Source organism: Anabas testudineus, chromosome 4 (genome assembly GCF_900324465.2).
Source record: "Anabas testudineus chromosome 4, fAnaTes1.2, whole genome shotgun sequence".
NCBI lineage: Eukaryota > Metazoa > Chordata > Actinopteri > Anabantiformes > Anabantidae > Anabas > Anabas testudineus.
In genome coordinates, this window is record NC_046613.1 from 6,618,415 (window position 1) to 6,643,053 (window position 24,639).

General features: G+C 43.3%; 2 protein-coding genes across 2 annotated transcripts in view; one reads left to right on the top strand and one right to left on the bottom strand.

The window, feature by feature from the left end:
- Positions 1–5,713: 5,713 nt before the first annotated feature.
- rasl11b (RAS-like, family 11, member B) lies at positions 5,714–7,938 on the top strand. The gene is made up of 4 exons (XM_026345761.1): positions 5,714–5,962; positions 6,058–6,114; positions 6,217–6,293; positions 6,742–7,938. The coding sequence occupies exons 1-4, from the start codon at positions 5,848–5,850 to the stop codon at positions 7,237–7,239; spliced, it is 747 nt and encodes a 248-aa protein (XP_026201546.1). The 5' UTR covers positions 5,714–5,847; the 3' UTR covers positions 7,240–7,938.
- A 1,035-nt stretch (positions 7,939–8,973) lies between these two features.
- Positions 8,974–24,639, bottom strand: part of scfd2 (sec1 family domain containing 2) — a 75,023-nt gene continuing 59,357 nt past the window's right edge. Inside the window, exons 6-9 of the mRNA XM_026345760.1 lie at positions 20,258–20,403; positions 15,953–16,087; positions 12,249–12,368; positions 8,974–9,293 (exon numbers count right to left, since the gene is read on the bottom strand). Coding sequence (XP_026201545.1) covers positions 9,201–9,293; positions 12,249–12,368; positions 15,953–16,087; positions 20,258–20,403 — 494 coding nt within the window. The 3' untranslated portion in view covers positions 8,974–9,200. The remainder of the gene's footprint in view (positions 9,294–12,248; positions 12,369–15,952; positions 16,088–20,257; positions 20,404–24,639) is intronic.

The window sequence follows — 24,639 nt, forward strand, 5'->3', positions numbered from 1 at the left end:
ACAGTTAAGTGAAACTCAGCAAAGAAGAAGAGGGATGAGCACATGAAGGAAAACAACACTTAAGCACAACACATACTTGTGTTGCATAATGTGACAAGATTCTCAATTTCTTCTTTCTTTTGCACTTCCGCTAACGCACATGCTGATTAAAACACCCGGCATCTGTTTTCTCGCGGTCTCTCTTCCTGTTAAGTGTCCTCACAAAAGACAGGCGCTGTACACAGAGAGGTGGCCTTGGGAACCTACGAGGATGTTCGTCTGAGCCTGCCTCTGAATCAGACGGACACACACAAACACGCACTCTGTGTTCACTTATGCCAAAGCATGGGAGTCTGTGTGGGTGTGTATGTGCATATGAATGAGTGTGAGGTCCTCAACCTTGAGCGCATATTGTCATGCAGTGCGTTTACATGCACTTAAGTAACCAGGTTCCAGTCAGCTTGTTGGCTGGTTGAACACGTGCACAGACTCAAGGGGTGTGCAGACAGATCTAGTAGGCTTTATAGTAGGTAAAGAAAAGTAACTGATGATGAACTATACTACAAAACAAATACCAACAATCTGTGAAAGGATGCGGGTCAGATACAGGTCACTGGGAAACAGTCTAGCATCAGTGTAGGTGTGAAGGTGAAGACAGCTCAGTGAAGGGTACAGCTGCCACTGATTCTCCAAAACAACTGCTTTAAGTCTCCTCTGGGTTTTTTTTTAATGATATTTCACATTAAATTTAATTATTGGACCTCAAACTCTCTCTGTGTTGCTGTTGCATTCAAATACACTCTCTCCTGCCTGTCTACAGTGTAATGATGGATAGTGACTGAGATACGAACACAGCGTTAGCACAGTGCTGTAATGTTTTTCAGTGTTTCGTTAAGGTTCAGACATGCAGATTTCTGCCACCACATTTGTGTTCACAGGTGCCTAATCCACCCATATTCAGCTCCATTCTTCCTGTGAGAGGTAGTGACAGGACTGAGCGCGTCTGTCAGTGTCCACACAAAATACTGTTTAGTCCTCAGGACACTAAACTGATGGAAAAGCTGCTTCTGGGGCAGCAAAAGATGACAGATACGTGGACAAAGTATCAAGATAACTAAGGTAATTAAGGGTGGGTGACGATGGGAGAATAATAATGATGACAGATGTTTAATAGTACACCATCAGAATAAAAACCGGGGAACTCAGTGTTCTTCTATTTTCTGCCTTTCCGCGTTGGCCTGTGTGGCTAAGGCTCCATCGTTCTACCTTATTCATTACTCTGGTTCTCGCTGCTTGTGAGCAAGTCAGCTGAGTGGGTCGCTGTGTCCCGCTGACGACTGTGCAGAGGCAAGAGAAGAGTGGAGTCGTTCTAAATGTTATCACCTCATTAAATGGCCGTTATCTCTGGTTATCACACCTATAATTACGCTTCAGCTGGGACACGCTGTATCTACAGCTGGCCAGAAGGTGCAGATCAACCAGACATGTTTCAATTACACGACCTGCCTGAGCTGTAGTAAGTTGCTGCTGCTGGTGTCTCACAAAGAAACAAACACTGGACTAATATGCTTTTCTCACTTTACTTAATTGTTATTCTACAGCAAACCACAATCTTTCCCCAAACATAACCAAGTTGTTCTTGTGCCATGATGATGAAGTTCCAGCACCTGATAACAGCCCACTGAGTCAACTGGGATATGCTCCCAACGGTAAACTGATAAAGACATATAATCGACATTTGAAGCCAAGAGTCACACCAGAGCCGCCATCACGTCTGGATCACGTTTCATCTTCCTCTGTGTTGCACTCAAGTCCCCAGACATTCCTCTCCATGCCTCGCACATTATTACACAGCACACACAGTGCCATGCATAAATGTTCTTCTACTATTTGTGCGATTGCCAGTATGCGAAGCGCTTCTTGGCAACAGCGTCATTTTGACCATTGAGCAACCACATCCACAAATCAGAGCTCCAGCCCAGGCCTGGAATCAGCCCCCAAGGAAACAGTTTGTCTATATTAAACCACCACATGAGACCCTAATCTGAACCACGCTGTGCCTCCAGCTCCACTCAGGCTGGGCAGTAAAGCAGATGAGACGAAGAGTCCAGGCCCTGGGGAAATGTCTAAATTACCAAAGATGGCCCAAAACCATAAATCCCAACCACTGAACTCTGTGTCCCAACATGATCTGTCTGGAGCAGCGTGTCCCCGCCTGTGTGCCTCTGTCATACTCTCAGTGATTTTATCTCATTACACCCAAGCTCCCAAGGTTTCTTTTTATATACTGTACAAATTACATTGGAATATAAATGATGTGTGTGTTGGTTGCCATGGATGTCTGAGCAATGATGATTGTAAAAATAAAGTTGAAGGTGAAATGAGTTGTAACAAAGATATCCAAGGATCCATGAATCCACTTCTACTTTAGAGATTAAACAAATATTTGACCTTGATTTATAACTTTGTATCCTGTGTTCTGTAGGTCAGTGAGGTCTAATGGATACACTGTTGGGCTCAGGTTTGACTTCGTTACCGTTTGACCTACATATGTGTGCTGACAATAACACACTTATTTACTGTACACACTGAGAAGAGGTGCAGAAGATGTTGCATTAAACTCAACTGTTGTGGAGAAGGTGGATTAGGAACTCCTTATCCAGTTGCCATGTTTTAAATCTTTATGTGGATATTTAAGGTGAGATGTTGTATCGCTATTTACAAAAAATGAAACCTTATTAAACGTTAACTTCTTATGACTATTGTAAAGACATCTGTGTGTGTACTACTGAAGTAGATGTGTTTACTATTTTGCTCACAGGACTTGCACGTGAAGAAAAAAAAAACAACAAGTGAGAAAACAGGATAATCCTGGAGTTTAAAGTCTTAACTTAAATACACACGGCTAAGGTCACATGCCCACCAGGTGAAAACGCCCCTATCCTCTGTTATTACAGCAACTATGTTTATCTGTCTGTGTCTTTTACATGTACACAGGATTACATGTTGGCACACAAAAACAGACAGGGGATGGACAGGTTGACGTCATTCCTTAGAAAGGAGGTTACCCCAGTGCTACGCCAGAGATGGGCTGTGCAACGGGCAACAGAATGAGAGATGGGGGAACAGAGAGGAGGCGGTGGAGTTGGGGACTATTGTCATTCAGTGCTAGTGCCATAGCACACACAAACCCCTAAAAGCACCACCCTCCCACCCCAAACCAGTGTTGACATTCAGAGGTATGCAAATGATGGAACATGTCGGAGGGTTTACATTTCAATAAGAAACAACAACCTCTCTTCCTTTGTGTGGGCCCAGAACCGCTTGTGCCAGGAGGCCAATACAATTTCCATTGGTCATTGGAAATGCAAATGTACTTGTAGATATAAACAAATAACAGAAGATATTTATGAAGGGATGTGTGAATGGATCTGCATCTGCAGTAAAAGAAAACGGCAAGAAAAGAGAGAAAGTGAACGACCACCACGTGCATGCATTACGGAAAACAATATGTACCTGCCTCCATTTTAAAACCCTCTATCTGTTGGTTCAGTCTAAGTTTTGTATCATCATACAGCTTTGAAGTAACTAAGGGGCAACAAAAATCTAAGAAGATAGCCCAGTGTAACATAATTGTCTCCTAATAATCACCTTTGTAGACAATGATTAAAGGCAAAGGGAATGATAAGGATCTATCATGAAGCTGATAAGCACATGACCGTGGCTCATGAGGTTTGCCCCCAGGGACGCAGCTAAACTGCTCCAGTGTTTCTGGTATCCCAAATGACAGTCCTTTGTGGGATCACGCCTGGGGGGCGAGTGACGGCCGTATGCCTCTTCTCAGCTCCGCTGTGAAAGGCAAGGCCACCTTGGGAAATCTATCCTCACTTCTGTGTCAACAAGGAAATCCTTCTGCGAAAGCCCTCCTCCTCCAGTCGATTTCACCTGCCCCTCATCCCCTCCGCCAACCCCCCCAATTAACTCGACATTCCTCAGTTTGCAGTGAATACCCTGAATTCTCCCTGACAATTGCCCACACCCCCAGCTAAAGGATTACCCCCCGTTTTACCCTCTCTCACCATCAATTGTCACCTCTGTGTGAGTGACACTCGGCTCACTCTGATCCTGGGCCAGGCCTTGTTCTCCTCTGCTGTGGTTAGAAGTGTCCACCTTCACTCAGAGGTATTTCAATTCATCTCCAGTCTCCCCCTGGGGAAAGTGAAGGCCACGGTGACCTGGAGGCACGAGTTTACCAAATGAAAAGTATCATGGCCACGTAAGCGTCGTTTTCCAGCAACAACACACGCTATGTTGAACTCAATATGTCATAATCAGCTTAAAGTCAATAACAATATCAGTTATCGGTGAGTCACTCAGCATTTCTGGCTGTGCTGTTTATCAGACAAGTGAATCCTGGACTTTTATTAGGCAACGGGGGAAAAACACCTCCGCGTGCACCATCCCTTTATTGTCATCGTTAGCCTTCTCACCTAGTTGCTAGACGAGGGAACATCTGTGATCATTTTTATATTTCTGTGTTCACAATATTCAGCTGTGTGAGCTTAGATAAGAAAACGGTGGCACTGTACTCACAACAGGACTTTAATTTATATATAAAAAAAGAAAAAACAGTCCTCAGAGCTGAGCTGTGGTCAACCCACAGCGAATCCTGATGTGAACTATTGGACAATTACACTCAATATTAGCAAGAATGCAGCCTCTAATAAAAATGCTGCCAGGGTGGAGTTCAGTGTTCCTGCTGAGTTGTGGTTACAGACACAGCTGTGTGTGTGTGTGTGTGTGTGTGTGTGCACCTATGTCCACAAAAAGTGAGTGTGTCTGCTCATCAATCCTGGGCACTCATTTCATATTTCAACGCAGCTGCCTGTCATCAGCAGTCTAATCGAAAATACATACCAGACCATAATCACAGGAGGAGGAGATGCCAAAATGCCGCAGAGCACATGAGCCCAAATGAAAGATGGGGAGGGTGGATGTGTGTGTGTGTGTGTGTGTGTGTGTGTGTGTGTGTGTGTGTGTGTGTGTGTGTGTGTGACTGAGAAGGCAGAGGAAAGTGGGACAAGGGTGCAGGTTAAATCAGGCAGTATTATAAGAGCCTGCTATCATTTCCTGTTATTTTGTGAAACATAACACAAATGTTTTAATACGTTGCTCTTAAAACAAACACTTTGTCAGATAAGTGGCAGAAACACTGGACATGTCTGTGGATGTTGACCAGCAGCAGCTCTCACCATCACCTTGCATGATGTCTCGTCAGGTATGTGTGAATGTGTGAATGTGTGTGTGTTTGTTGGGCCATCAACCCCCTGTATGGAGGGGGGACCCCCAGGTGGAGGGACCCCCAGGTGGAGGGACCCCCAGGTGGAGGGACCCACAGGTGGAGGGACATGTCAGAACAGGTCACAGGCTGCAACAAAGCACAGAGGAAGAGAGACGAGCACATGGGAAAGAAAAGAACCCAAAAAGTGAAGTTCATAGAAAAACTAACCAAACAAATCATCACGAGGGTCAGATGATGTTTTATTCACAGCAGCTCCTCTCTCCTCTCTCCTCTCCCACCTGTCGCTGCAGCGTTTCCCTCCACGTGCAGGCGGGGGGGGGGAGAGAGCGCGAGGGAGCTGAGGAGGGGGCGTGGGGCTGCACCAGCGTCCAATCAGGTGGGAGCACCGCTCGAGCGCTATAAAAGCCGCGTGCGCCGGACTGCAGCAGCATTGAGTGCGCGCGCTGCCTCCGTGTGGGACTCAGGATTTAACAAACGTCACCGTCAGAGACTCAACTGATCCACAGCAGCAGCAGCAGCTGATCCACAGCCTGTTGTCCTTCAAACGGAACCGAGCAGCGGACAAGATGCGTCTCATCCAGAACATGACGACTATCGCCGAGTGTCCCGCTCCAGAATACGCGGGTCCGAGCCGGGCCATTAAAATAGCGGTGATCGGAGGCGGTGGAGTCGGGAAGACAGGTAAGAAGGTGGAGTGGAGGCAGCCGGAGACGCTCAGTGTTGAATCTACTGTGGACACCTCAGTGTCTGACGTGTCCTCTGTCTCTCTGCTGCAGCGCTCGTGGTGAGATTCCTGACGCGACGCTTCATCGGAGACTACGAGAGAAACGCTGGTGAGTGACCGACCGATTCAGGGTGTTTGTTTTGTTTTTTTAAAGGTCAAGTCGCTCAAATGGCTCCTGTTAAACTGGTTTATTCCTCTTTTCTGTGCGCAGGTAATCTCTACTCCCGAGAAGTCCAGGTGGACGGAGATCCAGTGACCATCCAGGTTCAGGACACCCCGGGTGCAGAGGTAAGATCAGCTGTTCTGTCTCCGTCTCTGTGCTCCCAGCTGACGGGGTTTAAAGAAGGAGGATCTGTTCAAATCTGACGATCATTCAATACAAAGACAACAAGCTCCTCCAGACTGGGCAATAGTCCAGCCCCAAAGATACCTGTGCGTGTGTTGGATTTTATCCTGCCCTCCAGTCTGGCTATTTAATCTCCCATTTAGGCTAATGGATGTCTGAGGGCAGAGTAAATGATACCCTGATCTACGTCCAGTCACCCACAGCTCCCTGTTCTGGAGGAGAAACCTTATAGCTCTTGTCTGCCCCCGTCAGCATTCCTCTCATTATCATTATCATCGGCTGCAGAAAGTCAGGCAGCGTTTAATCTGCTCTGAATTATGTCTCATTTTTAAAAACATGCCATGTGCTGAGCTGCGTTTTAATCGGCTTCCCTGTTTCTCTCCCTCTCAGATGACAGATAATGGCATCAGTCTACCTGACCATGTCACCTGCTCCATCCAGTGGGCTGATGCTGTGGTGTTGGTGTACTCTGTGACAGACCGGCGCAGCTTCGACCTCATCGATCAGTTGCATCAGCTGGTTGTTCGTGCTGGCGGTGCCAGCGTGCCCCCAGTAATCCTGCTGGCCAACAAGGCCGACCTGCTGCACCTGAGGCAGGTCGACTCCCAGCAAGGCCCTTTGTTGGCACGGACGCTGGGCTGCTCCTGCTATGAAGTGTCTGCCAGCGAGGACTACAACCAGGTGCACGGGGCTTTCTACAGGCTGTGCTGCCAGCTCGCCAAGCAGCCGCCACCGACCTCCAACTCCACAAACACCTCCGCCAGTGCCGCCACAGAGAAGAGGCGCTCGCCCCTCATTCCCAGGCCAAAATCTCCCAACATGCAAGACCTGAAGCGGCGATTCAAGCAAGCGCTGTCGGCAAAGGTCAGGACTGTCACCTCGGTGTGAGCGGCTGGATGAAAGTACTGAACGCGCAAGAGAAAAGAAGACTGAGAAGATTCACGCTTCTCCACTGACGTCTTGTTGCAGTCTGTCTGAAGAAGGCAGGCGTGAGATGAACTGTGATTCGATGTAGCAGGAAACAGATGAATGTTAGCAGGGGTAACAGCCTCAGGCAGGTGTCTGGCCTGAGATGCACCGTGTGTCAGGTGAAGCGACGACGACAGACGATTCTCATCTGTTTAGGGGAAGAGAAGACCTGAGGACACAGAGGCAGCAGTCTTTGAGACTGGCTGAACTCCAGACTCTGCATATAAAATCAAAAAGCTCTCCTGGCCAACATCAAGGAGTCTCTGGAGGGCTCAACTGTTTATTTTTAGCTGTGCTGCCCGTTGTGGCTGCTCTTTATTCAGACTGCCACTACATGGCACCCCTTAATGCTGGTATTATTAACCAGCCACTTGAGCCAGGGCTCTGTGCAGCTGTACGTGTGTGCACTCAGTTTATTTTTAGTAGTATCATTATGTAGGAGAGAGTGATGAGGGGAGGGGGTTTTGGGGACTGTCATGGGGCAGCAGACACAGCATGTAGCATATGGCGTTTATTATCACTGATGCACTTTATAAAAAGGAATAGTCCAAAGGGCGTGTTGTTATTTATGTGTTACAAATCACTTTTTGTTCACAATAAAATGTTGATGAATTTGAAGTGAAATGCCTCTGCTTCTCATTTATCATTGTGCCCCTGGCAGTACATGTATAGTTTTAACATTAGCACTAACAATGTCAAAACTTTCACTTGTTAGAGTCTATGTAACAAACATGGATGAGACATGGAGATGACGCACACAGGAAAAGGTAGTCTGACCGAATCAATAAACCTATTCTCATGATAACAGCAGCAATAAATAGCACTGAAGGCAGCATGACTGTACAGTGACATCTCTGATCTTCTTAGCTAAAAGCTTAAAAACTGCTCTGTTTGAATCTGGAAAATCAATTTGAGGAAGCCCGAGCACACAGTGTCAGAAGAGTTCATGTTAGTTTTCTCAGAGCTGACCTTGTTTTGTTAGGGACTCTTCTGAGAATCGCAAGCTCCCATGAGACGAGCACAAAAAGATATCAAGCACTTTCCATTAAAACCTTCTGTTGAAGAGCTGCTTATTTACAATTCAAAACCTAATTAGAGAATCCCAGATATCCTGTTCCAAACATAACAGCCACTAAACATGGGAATTACTTGACAATATGTGGGAGACTCTTGCTATTCAGCCCTGATGCAGGTGGGTAGGTGGATGAAATTGCTGAGCTCTAGCTGCTGTGATTCATGCCGGAGAGAATAAAGGCTATGGAGAGCGTGGGAGGGACCCTGTAGGTTGTAGGCGAGCTCTAGGTGTGAGCGCATTATCGGCCTTGGCAGACAGTGTGAAACAACTTGTTAATTATTCTGCTCTGACTTGTCACCATATGATGTGTGGAGGTGAGAATAGACGCTAACAGAGAGTGTGTATTCTCTCTGTCACAACAGCAGGCCTCTGTTCACACCCTCACTTGTAATGAGTTCACACGAGGAGCACGGCCCGCTTTCAACACAACCGGGTCAAAGCGGCTAACATCTGAACTGGATGCACAATATGAACAAACAACAACCTGTGTGAAAAGTAAGAGATTGTTTTAAGTTTACCACTTAGTTACATGTGATGTATACAATTTCTTCAGATTCCAAGAAAAGTAGGCCCACCAGCTGTTTTCACAATTTTATTTTACAGTTCTCTTTCGGATTAAATCCGACACAACGTGCCGACGTAGAAATATAAGGAATGTTTCTTTATTTGCACACTGTTCTCTTTGGTTTCCACTGGCAGCTTTTCACACCGAATCTCATTACTCCACTCACTCCCGACGAGGTGTCGAGATGCTTGTGGCGCACGTGTCCCTCAGCGTGTGCGTGTGTTTCCACGTGACAGCCTTTTATACACCGATATCAGGTGACAGTCTTTGGGTGGCGAAGAGCAGTTCAGGGATGTCCGTGGGCCTCAGTAATCTGGTGGACAGAACCAGCACCTGGAGCGGAGAACAACACACTCAACACGGTTATAATAGGTCACTTGCGTGAAGCTCGACACTCAGAAGTGAATGTCAGCATGAGTAAAGTGTAAATTGGCAGTCAACAAGGTGCAGGAATCAGGTGCTTCAGCAGCTGGTTCATTTTCCTGATGTGATTTAATTACTTCTGTCAGGAGGTCATGCTTGTTATTCAAACCTGAGTGTCGTCTCCAAAATACCTGACGACACTCCTATCCAACTATCTTCTGAGTCTGACCTCTCTTTGAGGGCGAGCTCACGTGATAAGAATCAGACAGAAGTTGTGTATTTACAGTGTTTTGAGGATTGTGAGAAACTGTGAGAGCATCACACTCGTCTCTTTGTCATTCAGACTTAGGTGTAAATGGTTACTATGACTTTTTTCAGGCATGTTGGGACCATTAGTTGAAAAGCCAACATGCTTATGCCATATTTAGACCCTTCACGTGGATAAGTGAACTGAGTTGAAGCGTAATAATGTCAATAATATTCTCAGAGTAAATATCCAGATAAATCAAATGCTTATAAAAAAACAGGCTGGAAATAACAAAAACAAAGAGCAGGCAAAAGGTGCGTAAGTGTGTGGGGGGGTGTCAGGTGAGAAAGGTCGAGGGCTGGTGCGAGTGTGTCACGAGGCAGAACTGACAAAAATAAACAGGGTTGATGTAGAAATCACGACTATCAGTACTTCTTCACAGTACTATTGGTACTAGAGTACAATAGATAATGTAAAATATCTTAACCAGCTTCACGAGGGAGTCATCTGACTTTAGTTTCTTAATGCATTTGAGCAAATAGCTTTATTTGGCTACTGTAATAATCCAAATATAAGACAGTCAGTCAATGAAAAAATGGGAATTTGTTATTAGAGCAAAGCTTTAAAAACTAACGAATACCATTTTGAAATAGGTTCTGCGATGGATAAAGACAGAGGATAAGTTCATTTGAGTTACCAGCCAATTAATCTATATGTATAAATTCATATGGTTTCTACATAATTCTATTAGAGAGTAGGTGATATTGAATGAGAGGGTCTGAAACTGGTATTCAAACAATTCTAATAGCTGGAAATTCAATCTGTGTTCTACACAAAGACGCAAAGCGTCGCGACAACCACTTTATATACACCTGTAAAGTCTACAGCCGGTGAGGCTTTGATGCGTTTACCAAAGCATGTTATTGTGGGTGTGGACGATCTATTCCTAAATGTCAGATTTAGAGGATTGTTCAGCCTCAGCTTAGAGCTGCACCGTCTTGCTGCTCTCTAGTCAGCGTTACAGCCACAGCCCTCTCCTGTTGTGTAATAGGGAAGCTCTGTTTCTCCTCCGCAGCAGTGTTGCTTTAACTCTGGTCAGCACCTAAAATCGGCAGCAGGCTTGTTTGTAGTGGCAGAGTGAGTCCGTTTCAAGACCAGAACTTGGCAGTTTGTTTTCAGTATAAATTTCCATGAATGTCTGAGCCACAGACATTAGCTATCACACACACACACACACACACACACACACACACTTGCTTATACACAGTATGTTGAGCATGTAGGTGCTAAGGTTATTATGTGTCTCCTGGGGTCAGAGCATGTGTGGTCCAGCATTATATAAGCTCGCCTTTATTCAGTTCTGCAGTTTACAGATGGAAGACTTTGATCCTTGCCAGGCCTTTCATTGCCTCGGGCCACTTGCTCAAAGCCTTTTATTAAGACAAACCAGCCTTACCCTGCCTGATCTCCCTCGTCCTCACACTCCTCTCCTTCCCCAGAAAATGCATTCATCTGTGGGTTATGCATGTTAGTGTCAACTGCATGTGTAATCAGCACTTGAACCAGCCAAGCACAGGGACAGGTAGACTCAACATATAATGTATGTAGGGTCTGTGGTCATATGTGCAGAGGCTGGATGACGATCTGAGCCACCTGTGTATGTAGGTCAGCGTTTACGTTCACATTCACGCATTCTTTACCAGGCCTCGTCTGCAACGTGTCGCCCACCATCACCTAAACGTTCCGCGTGAGCCTCCCCCTATTCTTTATCTATGAATTTGGATATTTCAAAAGAGATGAGTCACTTCAATGCCAGATTCATTTTTCTTTTTCTTTCCGAGTGTGGATTTTAATCATCACTTTGCACAATCAACCTTTTACTCCTCTACATTTCTAAAGGACCACGTTACAGGAGAGATTTGAATGAGTCATTCTGACAAACTAATTGTGATAGAATCAAGGTTGGTCAGCTCGCTCTGGCATCTCAATCCCAGAAGCTCAAGGACGTGTCTATAAATTTGCAACTGGTGGAGTCACGGTGGGGCGCACTCTTAGAGAATTGGGGAGCATATGAAAAAGGGTTAAAAGAGGTGTCACACTAAAATTGAATGCCCTGTCAGTGGCACATGATGTTGATAATGTATTTTAGTTGAATTTAGGTTAAAGATAACACTGCAACACTTCTTTAGGGACATATGGATAAATACCTGTGCAATACTACAACAACAAAAAAACATAGCGTAATTGAAAGTAATGACATTATTGTCATTATTATTGTTGCACTACTAGTAAATGTTTTATTATCACTTTCTGCAGACAAAAAGAGTTATTGTGGTATATATAAATGATTACTATTACTGATGTATTAACCTACAAATAGCACTTTAATGTTGCAGCTGATAGTAATGTGTTATATTTTAACTCATCATATGTTTTGCACATCGTTACTCATAAAAAAAACCTGTTGCTATAATAATGGTAGTAAGTTGAAAGTTCTTACATCTTTATAGTGGCACAAAATATAAAGTAGCTTAAAAGCTTGAAATATTGAAATAAAGTCCAAACAACTCAACATTGTATTTAAAGGGAAACTCCAGTGATTTTAACCAGCATGCAAATGCAACCATGACGATGCAGAAAAAAAGACAATCTTTGGTAGTAAAAGCCTCCTGACTCACCTGGGTCCCTGGTTTGTGTGTGGCGACGGTTTCTTTGATGAGGCGAAGCTCTGAGGGTGTGACTCCGCCAACCAGGAACAGGAAGAGCAGAGTGTTGTCGCTGGGATGTGGACGATTCACCTGAAGTTGAAGACGGGACATTGTGATAGGTCAGTGTATTTTTAGACCACCTCAGTTGTTTATACTGTTTCCTATTATTAGAACAGTCTGTGATAAACAACTTGCTTTGTTCAGGAACACTTAATCATTTCCCATCCATATTATTAACAGTGGTCTCTGTGGCCTGTTGCTGAGTCACTGCTCAGTTGGGCACCTGTGATATTCTGGTAACACTGATGTGAGGGGGACTCTGGTGGTTGCAACTGCAAACAAAGTGGAACAGATGTCCTTTACGCACTGGTGTTATGATGGCTGACACATGGACATGCAAGCAGAAACACACCTCCTATGACACATGTAGACACAGAAATAAATGCCGCACATCACCTGTGTCAGAAAGCTCTAAACATTACTAGCACTTAAAGATGCATTTCCTTCCGAGCATGATTGGCCCCCAGGGAGTAATGGATTTGTGCTATTGGCTGGGGAGGTGCGAGCAGGACACATCTGGAGCCTGTGAATGCTAACCGAGCAATCAGGGCTGCAGGGGGCGGACCCAGGGCGAGAGTGGCTGTACACGTGAAGCACCAAAAGTGTGTTGTGAAGTGTGTCTGCGATGATTCAACATGTGTTTCTCAATAAAGATGTGTGAACAAATGTCTACTAATGCATTCTGCTCATGCTATTATTTGAAACGCGAGACAGACTCTGTGGCATCCCAGACGAGGTGCATGTGCGAGCAGACGCATCACCTGTGTGTTTGAATCGTCTGAAAAGACACGCTGCAGTCGCGAGTGTGTCTGAGCCATGTGTGCTGAGCCATGGGTTAGATGGAGGGGGAGGGGCTAAACAAAGCGTGTAGTGAAGAGGTGTCAGCTGAAATGTGCCACTAAGTAACTGAGGAGAAGAAACCTTTATTCTCGAGAGGAAAAACAGATTCCTCCCTCTCCATTTTGTCCATGTACATTATTTACAGTAAAGCACACTGCTGGCAGTCACACACCCACAATACCCGCGGTTCCCAGCTGCTCTAGCATCGAGGTCCAGATTTTCCAATTAGAGGCCAACTTAGAAAACAAGCTATTTCCATCCATCAATTCGGACTGTCGGTGGACTCAAAGCCAGTGCTGTGAGGAGACAGAACTATTTGACAATGCATTTAAGCCCCATTACAACTATTGTTGTCCAGTAGCTTGATGTAAATAAAAAACCTGATCTCTCAGACAGACCCAGAGACAAACCCAGTGCACTCTAACACACCACAAAGACTACAGACATTGGCCTGTTAGCATCCAGCAGCTCTCTGAGCAGTTGTTTAATTGTTTCTCGGTTTTATCTACGGGCGTTTTTCTCCCCGTGCTGCCAAAGGAGTAGCAACCAGATCTCCTGTACAGCTGGGGCTCTGTCCAAGGCAAAACATAGCACACCACACACACACACACACACACACACACACACACACACACACACACACACACACACACACACACAGACACACACAGACACACACACAATTTGATTACAGACAGTTTAAAATGACAGTTTAAGCAATAGTGCAAAAGCTCCCAGTGGGTCATAATCCAGTCTGCAGGGTCCAGTGTGCTTAATAACATAAACTGTAGAGTGCACAGTAGGGCCTGTGTTTAAAAATAGCTGTTTTATTGCATGAAGGGTGTGCACCGCGCTCCTATAGAATGCTCCAAGTTCAGGTTTATAGGTTCATTCTGCCTGAGCCGGTACTTCCTGAGCCAAGTTTCTTAATTTGTGAAAAACCAGGCCACGGTTACACAACCACTCTGCCCCCCCCAGGGAATTCATCATTTTAAGCAGCCCCAGATGTGGGATAATCAGACTGTGGACAGTGATCTGCTCTGCGGTGGATATACAATACCCACAAGCCTAAAACTACATGTGTTTTGCAGAAAAACATTAAACCAAAATATTAGTACAACCCTGAAGTATTCAGGTCCTCGTGTTTCCCTCTGATGCTCTGATACATAACATCACAAAACAATGAATGAATACCTAAACAAATAAATAAAAGAACGAATCAGTCTGGTGACAACAAACTGATTAATCACTGTTATATAATGACGGACTACTCTGTGTTCATCCATTTTTAAGGTGAGATTTGTGTCTTGTCAGTGAAACAGACCACCAACAGGATTTGTTTCTCCTCCTCTGTTTCTGTTCCTGTCCAGCTTTTGTTCCTGGTCGTCTGAGGAGTATGTTTTGGCCTAAAAACAAATAATTGATTGGTTGGAGCTGTGACGTAAAGCAAGGTTTACATGAATTTGATTACTGGGAGTCAAAATCTGTTTGGCTCCAGTTCATATTCCATTTCATATTGGTTGTGTTTAATAAAGGCATCAAATATTATAATTGTTTAAGCTAAACCACACAGTGTTTGTCTATAATATCAATAATAATAATAATCAACTGTATGCTGAATGGCAGCTGGACTTTTATATTTAATGGTTAATTTGATCAGTGATAAAATGGTTACAAGTTTTTTTTCCTGAGTGTTGATCCCCGTTTCTGGAAACATTCATACTTCAGGTTTTTGCTGCCTCATTGTTTTAGATCAACTGTGCTCACAAAAGCACATCCACCGCCTCTCTGTTTTCCAAGGTAAACCACTGATTCACCGACCATTCTGACATTTTGAGGAAACATTTATGTAATACATAGGTCATTCCAATTTCTCTGTTCTGGGAAACATTCCCTGCTACGTTTTTTTTTCAAATAGAAGATTTTTCCTCTGTCCTGCACATTTCTTCCAATCATCACCATAGCTTGCTACATGTTGTGAATGACCCCAGATGCATTGTATGAATTCAATTACATTAATTATTAATCAATTCTTTTGACTTTGCACATTTTTAAAATTAGATACAAAAGTCCTGGGGAATTGGCACATTGATAAACACGACCTTATCTCCTTAATTCAATGTGCAGATATGAACCTTGAACAAGTCAGTTTCATGGATTTTCATGCATAGTCGGCCTTAAAATAAAAAGAAGTAAAGAGACTGATGGATATAGTTCTAAGGTTAGTAAAAGAGATACAGAGGGATAACCTCAGAATATGCTTGATGTATTCAAAGTTACCAACAGAGTAACTCCACAGCCTTTAGTGAGGCACCGTATTGGTACTGATCACTTACAAACAATGAAAACCACTTTTCTCTGGATTCCTCTTGTCAAAGCAAACTTCTTCAAACAAGTCACCAGACCCCACAGTGCCGCCGCTTGATCACAACTGAGATGATGCACCAACAAAGCACTCAGGGTGTCACCCAGGCATTGAAAAACTGTTGTCACTGGGATTAACTGTGTGGTGCAGAAAAAAAGCCCTTGGCAATGGCTGAAGGCTTCAACTTTTAGCTTCCAGATGGCCAGATGGGAAAATGTTGTTAGGCCCGTCTAGTGCAGCTCATTGTGTTCTCCAAATGTGAAGTAAAAAGAAGCAGCCATGTAGAGTCATGACTGACTGTCAAGTCAAGGTACTTTTGGCAGATAGGGAATTAGGAAATGTAGGGGTTAGTGCCCATGACTTACAAATGTTTGTGTGTGTGTGTTTGTGTTTGTGAGAAACGCCTGACCTTCATGAACATGCTGAAGCCAGTCTTCAGCAGGTCGGTGAGGCCTCCGGACATGTACTCGATGTCGGGGCATTCGCGTCTGTCAGGGTGGAAGGCTTCCTCTATGATCTGTCTCAGGAAAGGACAATAGGTCGCCTGCAAAGCATAAACATCGAACAACACACTTAGTTAACACCCAAAACACCTGCACTGTTTTATTTTTGCATACAGTGATGCATCTAATGTGTAAATCTACAGAAAGCAACCAGTAGATATATATAATATATAATGATGCACTGGCGTCGGCGTGTTTTCCACAGAGTGCCCTCCTTAGCCTCTGCATATTTGCGTGAATGAGTGGAGAGAGTGGAGTTATAAACGACTCTGCTCGCAGGCCACTCTGACTTATGACTCACTTCAGGAAGAGGAGGCTGTAAACTGCTGCAATCAAGACAAAATAAGTCTGCACTGTGGGATTTGGCTGAAAACCCCTGGTCAATCACAAGTGTGTATTAACGGGAATAAATCAAATCAAGAACCCCTGGCAGTCTTTGATACTGCTGTCAGTATTTCTGAACACATCTTTCTCTCAGTACTAATAAACTAACCCATCCATTATGCTACAATTATTGTTAAACACTGTCTAGTGTCTGACAGAAGGTCAGTAATTTTTCATCTCCTTTTTAATGCAACTAAATGTGTGTGTGTTTTTCTATGCAAATAAACATATTGAGAACATCTGCTTTGGGAAAACAGTCAACAGCACCTGACTCATTGCTCCATAGTTATGAGCTGTCAACCCTTCACAGACAGTTTCAACTTAAGCCTCAAAAACGTTTTGTAAGTTGATCCACGAAAAAAAGCAGATCCTCTGTAACAGGGAGTCAGGCTTTTCTGCCCAGCTACCCAGGACAGAGTGTACCATTTATAGACCTGAAAGCTAGAGGCTCAAGAATTCAAGGCAGACTTTTTTTTCTTTCATGGGAGTAAAGTTTGCTGTCTCAGAGAACAATGAAGACCCAGATAAGTACTCTGGGTAGCAGAAGTCTTAAAATAGACAGACTGAACATCTTCCAGGGCTACAGATACCGGAAACCTTCATTTACATGAGACTGGAGACACATCGCGACTTTATGCCAATAATGGGAACGAGCTGATGAACAAAACTTTTTATCTTTGTATGTTGTCAAAAGCAACTCTAAACACTCAACAAAGACCACATCCACCAAACAGCTGATCTGAGCATCACACGCACATGCACATGCACATACACACATACGCAAACAGTGTTGTCTAAATGCTAATGCATCCAGGTGTTTCTGCCCACAGACATCCTCTCACCTCAATCTGAGCTTGTATCATTCTTAAGAGAAGACTCACAGCTTCCCACACTTGTAGTGACTGAGGGGAGGCCAAATTAGGATCGGGGATATCCTGCTACCCTTTTTGTATAAAGCTTCAAATGCATAAACTAGCATTTACCTTCAACAACATGACTTTTCTACACGGGTCAGGCTTCACAAACTAAGCTCGGAGTAAACACATTAATGATTCACCTCCGGATAAATAACACACACACGCTCGCGTGCACACACCCAGCCAACAGCATCACAGGCAGAAACGACCAACCCAATGCACGGTCACGCACACTCCATTTTCATCTGCTTTTCCAAAAAGCTTAAAGCAATCCCATTAAATCATCACTGCAAACACCCACATGATAAAAACAACATTAGAATTAGTCATATGATAATGCCAGTGCTTAAATATTCCTGTGCACACAAACATACACACACACACACACACAGTCGAGTATCAGTTTCCCCCATGGATTTTCTTGGCCGAGAGGTGGGTGAACAAATTAATGTTCCAAAACAACATGTCAACATCAAAAACACACATGGAGCAGAACACAAAACAGACTGGAATGTCTTTGGAAACTATCCAGTCAAAAATATCATTAAATTGTACTATGCATCTCATTTAAATACCTACGTGCTACATTTTAAAAGTCCTGACACTGTATTTGGAAGTTTCTAAAATCCAATTTACAATTTACAGTTAAAAAGCAACTCACCATTACTCATAGGTAGAGATGTAAACACCTACAGTATACAGTAAATAAACGTAAACCTAGTTAGGGCATTTCTATTGTGCAATGCCCGGCTAACATATGCACCATAACCTATGGTGGCTCATACATTAGCCTAGCTGATTTATTGGTGAAACTCTAGTCTGTGCAGTAGGTATGAAGGTGGAGCCAGTTTTGCTTCAAAGAATAAACTAAGATAGTAATAGGTGATGTTATACTATAGAGACAATAGAGTCACTTTTTTTTTTTACTAGAGAAGTACACACAGTAATTATATTAAATATATTTCTGTTGAAACACCTGTGTACTTTCACTTTGGTAGGAGCAGGTAGATATGCTGCAATAAACAAGTGTTTATCAACTGTGTTTCTTAAACCTCTGCTGAGGTCAGTAGAAAGGATCCCAGCTGTTATGGGCTTCGTCACACGGACTTCATTGATGTACTTCTTCCTGGAAATTCTACAGCGTTCAGTTAGTCACAGCACGACATGTGGTCAGAAAATGTGTCATTTTCATGCAGCCTTACAACTAGTATACATGTGACGGTAAAGGTGTGCGATTATGGCTGATCTGATTAATTATGAATAGTAAAACAATGCCAACAGAGAGCCTTTGATAATCTCACTTTAAAACCAATATTATTATCAGTACTCATGCTGGGATGAAATGTCTGCTCTCCACACTGTTTGACAGAGTCCTATTTAAGGCTTTGTCAGAAACAGAACAGACAACTTACATATAAAAAGAAGAAGAAGAATAGGAGATTCTGACCCATGTCAAAACCTCTCACTTGAGTCTGAACCCAGGGGAAGAGAGCGCTGCTCTTCAGCGAAAAGATTCAGTAAGAGGAAGACATCTTGACCGCCAGGTATCGTCTTCGTGGGTGGAGGGGATGCATGCTGAGAGAGGCTGATGGATTTCTGATGTTTCTCAAGAACAGCCAGTAGCTGGCAGATATCACGCTGTTCCCCTTTTTAATGGAATCATTTTCTTGATTCAGAGGGAAAGGGGGACAGACAGTTCTGTCAGAAACTCAGTGGTTTTCACGCTTGTACACACACACACACACACACACCTGTGCTGTCACAAAGATATTGGCACATTTTGAAAAAGATGACACCATGTGTCCTGTTCATTCAGCTGCACTGAGATGAAAAATCATTAGCAGTATTAAAACTTTGTTGATGATTAGAGAGAGAGAAAAAAGTTACACAGAGTTAAAGCAATGAAAAATCCTGGCACCCAGCAGTTATGTGTTAGATTGATTTTTCTCTTAAAGAAATAAAGAAATAACACAAAAATATATAAGAAACTCCTGGAACACATTATTTTTCACTATCTGGCTGAACAGTAGAGCTCCAACTCCTTCAGCAAGAATAAGACTTAGTATGTGATGGCTTTCTGATTGGATAAATGACTTATGTAAGAATTGGAAAAATAAACGCCTCATTCAACACATTTTCTAGGAAGTTCAACAGCCACAAGTAATAAGACAGAAAAGAAAGATAAGGACGCAGAAATCACCAACTGCAAAGCTTTTGTCCGAGTTCAGCTCTAGTTCCAATTTCACTTTGCTGTGTGCTTCTTTTTTTTATGTCCATGTGTTTGACCAAGAAAATTATTACAACCTGGAAAGTAATAACGAGTGTCTTGAACCTTTATCAACTGACCTTTATGCTCCTGACCTATAATTTTGTGAAAGACCTACCCAATCACGGTGAAGGACAGAGGCAGTAAAGTTGTTCATAGGAGCAGGTAAGAGCCTTTCATGAGGACAAAGCTTTCTGAGTCTGCACACAGAGGGGCCTTTCTGAGTTACATAAGCTCCGAGACACTCTCGCAGTGAACTGCTCCTCTAGGTTATCTGCCTGTGTGACGCACACTAGAGGGGAACAATGACCAGAGGTCCTCCTCTGAATCTGTGCCTGTGTTAATGCCACAGCAAGATAACAAAAAACAAAACAAAAAAAAAAAAAAAAACCCAAAACAGTGTTTAATAGACAATTCTAACTAAATGCTCTGCTTTTCTTTGGTGTGTTGTGGAATATGCACATGGACATACATGGATGGATTGTTTGTGAATCACTGCTGATGCGTGTTTGTGTGTGTCTTATGACTCATAAGTGAAAAAGATCAAGGAACAGACATGTTGGATTTGTCCTCTAGAAGGGAACCGCCCTGCAACACAAAGAGTGCGTTTTGAGGTTGACAGACTGTGTTTGTGCTTCTCTGACCTGGTGAACTCCATCGCTAGCAGTGTAGACAGAGTGCAGCTGCTTGAGGTGATCCCTGGTGTGGCTCAAACCTCGAAGGGTCTTGAACATGTCTTCCACTGCAGAATGGGCTCGCTCTGTTGTCAGCTCCTTTGGGTATGTACAACCTGACAAAACACACACACACACACTCAAGTTATAAAACCACCAAGTGTGTGACATAACAGAGAAAAGTCTATAAGAATTTAGCTTCGTCTAGTACATAAAATTATGACACAACTTATTGCTTCAAAACTAACCTGAGAGAAAAACTCAACATGCAGGAAAACATTTGTATCTGTGCAATTGCTTTTTGTAATTTTTCTCAGCTGGGTGTGCGAAGAAACGAATGATGAAGGTAAAGGCATGGAAACGCGAGGACAAGAGCCCCTTTATTCAAGCAGAAACACTGCTGTATAATCAAAAGCTCATGTTCCTTTCTCTCGAAAGAAGGGTGTGGGGAAGCAAAGAAATAAAAAAAAGAATGAGATACAAAGAGAGAGACACAAGTAAGGCACATAGGCATACGAATAAGAGAGACAGATAAACAGAGAGAGGGAGAGGACGGAGCAGAAGCAGACAACTGAGGATCATAGCCAACTCGGCACAGTGACACTGGCAAAGCAGGCCGACTGGCACCTGCACTTCACTCTCACTGCTCAGGAATGTATGTGCCTTCTGCTAACAAGAGGGTCTGTCGTGTTTCAGAAGATACAAACACAACACAAGACTCTGAAAAGCAAAGGCTCACAACTCAAAACGGAATTATTGACTCCACAACTAATGCTGCGTTTTTTTAAAAGAAAAGCTTTTATTGAGTGGAAAACTCTCGCTTTGTCCCAGTCAGCAGCTGGGATAAGCTTCAATAGCCAATTCCTTCTCTATCACAGAGCATATGTTGGCCCACTCTGTAATGTAGTAGTATTACAGGTAAATTATACTTCACACTGCATACAGGTTTGCTCAACAACAATGCTGCCTCCACAGCACGAGACACACGTGAGACATCAACAATATAACATCAGAATATAACCCTTTAGGTTGCAGAATGCAGCAGCTCATGAAATTTACTGTAGAGCATAACATATACTAACAAACATTTCCATCTCTTGAACAAATAATATTTGTCCTCCCCTCAGTATAAGGTAGCCAGAACGACCAGGTCCTCAGATTAAACTTATTAGGTTCCACGACTTGTGCCACCCCCAGTACACCAGGAAACAGCTTATGACTTCAACATTATATAACAACTTATGAGCTTACATATTATATTGACCTACTTTGAATTGAAAGACACATACGTGTTATACAGGAGTTTTACAGATAAGATCAAACACTCACTCAGGAGAGGTGGTAAAACATCTCCCTTTACGAACACTGATAAATTCACGTTGCCTGCAGCATATTGAAGTTGATGGGCTTTAAGGCCAGCTCTGTTATTCCAAACTCTATTACACCCCTGGATTTTAAAGACAACATATGACTTTCTCAGGGCTGAACACAGACTCGCATAAATAAATTACCTTATTTTAGCAGGCACATTATATATGTTGAGGAATACATCAATGTCGGCCAAGTTAGATAACGCTCACGATACAGCTTGACTTTGCCTGGCTTTAATCGCTGCTATTTGTGCTCTGTTAGCTCCTTTCCTTCCCACATGGAACATATCAATTTTAACATTCAGGGTCTTTGTTTTGAGATGCTGTCTCAAAGAATGTAAAGTGTCTGGCTTGGCAGATTGCTCTTCTGTGCTAACCTGGCTGAGACGGACGGTACACTCAGGAGAAAAAAACAGGAGGGCTATTTGAGGGAGATGAGCGTGAAGACACACTCAGATGTGGGTCTTATCTTTACAGACACCCGCAGAGGAGAAAGGCCTCTGCAGAACAAAGTGCAACCGATGTTTGTCTCTGAACACTTTTAACTAACGTGCATGTTAGGCCGTACATTCCCAATGCTAAAACAGTAACACTAACAATCACTTAAAACAGATGTGAACATGCGACTTATGTGAGAGCTCTGGAATGGGAGAGGGCTGGATACATTAGGTGAGATGAGATGTGTAAATATTTCGGAGTGCTTGCGTGTCAGCTGTGAGAGAGCTGCTTGACTTGTTGCCAAAGCATACAGTGCAGGGCCTGAGGGTTTGGTCTGTTGCTGTGGCAGGCTGCTGGATGTAGGCCCCCCCCCCCCACACCCGCCTTCCCTCGAGACAGCCTGTGGTTAAGATCTTGATCGTGGCATTGCAGATCCCGAGCAGGAGCAGGTACTGATCCGAGAACATCCAGCTTGGCTGCGAGTCTGAACACCTGTGTTTGAATTCATCTCACGCGACACTGCCGTGCCCACCCAAAAAAACATGGGCAGCACACCGAGTCAGACGGCTCTCACGCAAATAGGTGAATTCCGGTTTGTTCTGATAAAGTTCATAATAAATGCTTATTTAACAGGCACCTGGCTGCCTCCTAGTACCATTTCCTGTCTTGGTATGATTACACCTTTTGGAAAAGTGATGAGTAAGTACATGCAGTTTAAACAGTTCTGCATACGCCTAAGTGCAAATGCAACTGCTGTCTATAAAACACACACATTTAATTCCCGAAACGACTCAGTTAGACAGCAACAAAATCACAATGTACCATCTAACACTGACTCAGCTAAGAAGGGAGAGAGAAAGAGCTGAAAGAGGAAACGGTAGATTGAGGGTTTTCTTAATGAGAGCTAACAGAGCTGGAGGTGAGTTGCTAAGAGGAGTGTGAGCGTAACCTCTGACGCTCAAAAGGAGGAACACAGAGGAATGTTCGCTAATGAATAGAGTTGGATTGAGATTAAAACAAGAAAAAAAAACTGAAGATGTTAACGTATTTAGACACAGTAATAAAAAAATAAAAAAGGTTAGTCATTTCTTAAAACAGATAAGACTACCATTCCTTAAATAGCAAAAACAAAAGGTGACTACTTTTAGCTGTGGATTCATGTGCATTTAGTGCTGTGGTGAGGATTTATGTCATGAGGATGAAGGGAACCCAGTTAAACAAGTGAGACACATGGTTTTCAGCACTACAAACAGGCAGTACTGTTCTTTTGGGAGATAAGTAGCTCTTCCTCGCAACTCTGTGACATCGTGGACTGTTACACACCATCAAGATGCCATCTTACAATTCTTCCTCTGAGGTTTTGTTCAATTACTGTTTTTATATGCATGTGGAAGTCTAAAAGCATTTGTGTCCATTATCCCTGTTCTGCTTACAGGAAATGTGGACTGTGCTAAAGAACACAGAGAACATTGAATTAGAAAAACAGCCTGTTTCCTCAACAACCCTGAAAACACTGCCACAACTCACCATCTATGACTGAATTGGCAAACATAACTAATCATGCTGTACTTATCAGTGGAATGTAGACAGCGAGACTACTTAAAAATACCCAGGCTTACTTTGACACCTGATCAAAAATTCTATTTTAGTCTGAGAAAAGAGTGAGAGTATGTGAGTTTGGGAGTGAGGGGGACAGACACATGGAGAGAGGAAGGCATTGAGCAAAGCAGTGACATTTACAGAAATCAGACTTGGTTAGTGATCCTGTGAGGAATGCTGGGAGGGAAAATGTCTTTGCTACTGTATCTCAGGATGAAAGAACAGAGACAGAGGTGAGTGGTGAGTTTTCAGAGCTAAATGCTTCTCGTGCCAATTTTCCCTTACATGATGCTACCTATTACCATGGCAACCATGGTCCGTGATCTCCAGGTCAGGAGGTCACAAACATCAGCATGGTGCCATTATGAGAATGACATAAAAAAACTGTACTGTGGGAATATGCAATTACTGGAAAGGGTTACAATAAACTACAGTGCAAAACAATACACTTATATCGTACATCTAATACTAATACTACTATAGTTTACATTAAGAGTCAAACCAAGAAAGTTAATAAAAAAACAAAAACATTCAGTGCTGTGCTGGACGGGTGGACTTTCACATTGTAATGAACCACTGCAGAGCTGCAGCAAAGCCTTCACCACAGTAATTACTACAGTCTGGGTGCATGCAAGGTTTTATAGCTTGGTATCAATTTGACAGAAACAATCATAGCAGATTTTGATTTGCCGTTATATGGAAGAGGAGCTGTGGACTTGAGAGCATGCAGGAGCAAGACAGGAAATAATTAATCAGTAGTCTGTATTCATCCAAACACAACCTACTATTAATGTGCTACTGTGAACCTCATTAAACAGTTTTCCCGTCAGCGGCGTGAACATTTCAAAAGAAGTTCCAGAAAATCAGCAGATGAAATTACTAAACAAACATTCCTCATTTAGACGTGAAGTGATGGCATCATTAAAAGCTCTGGTAAAACCATTA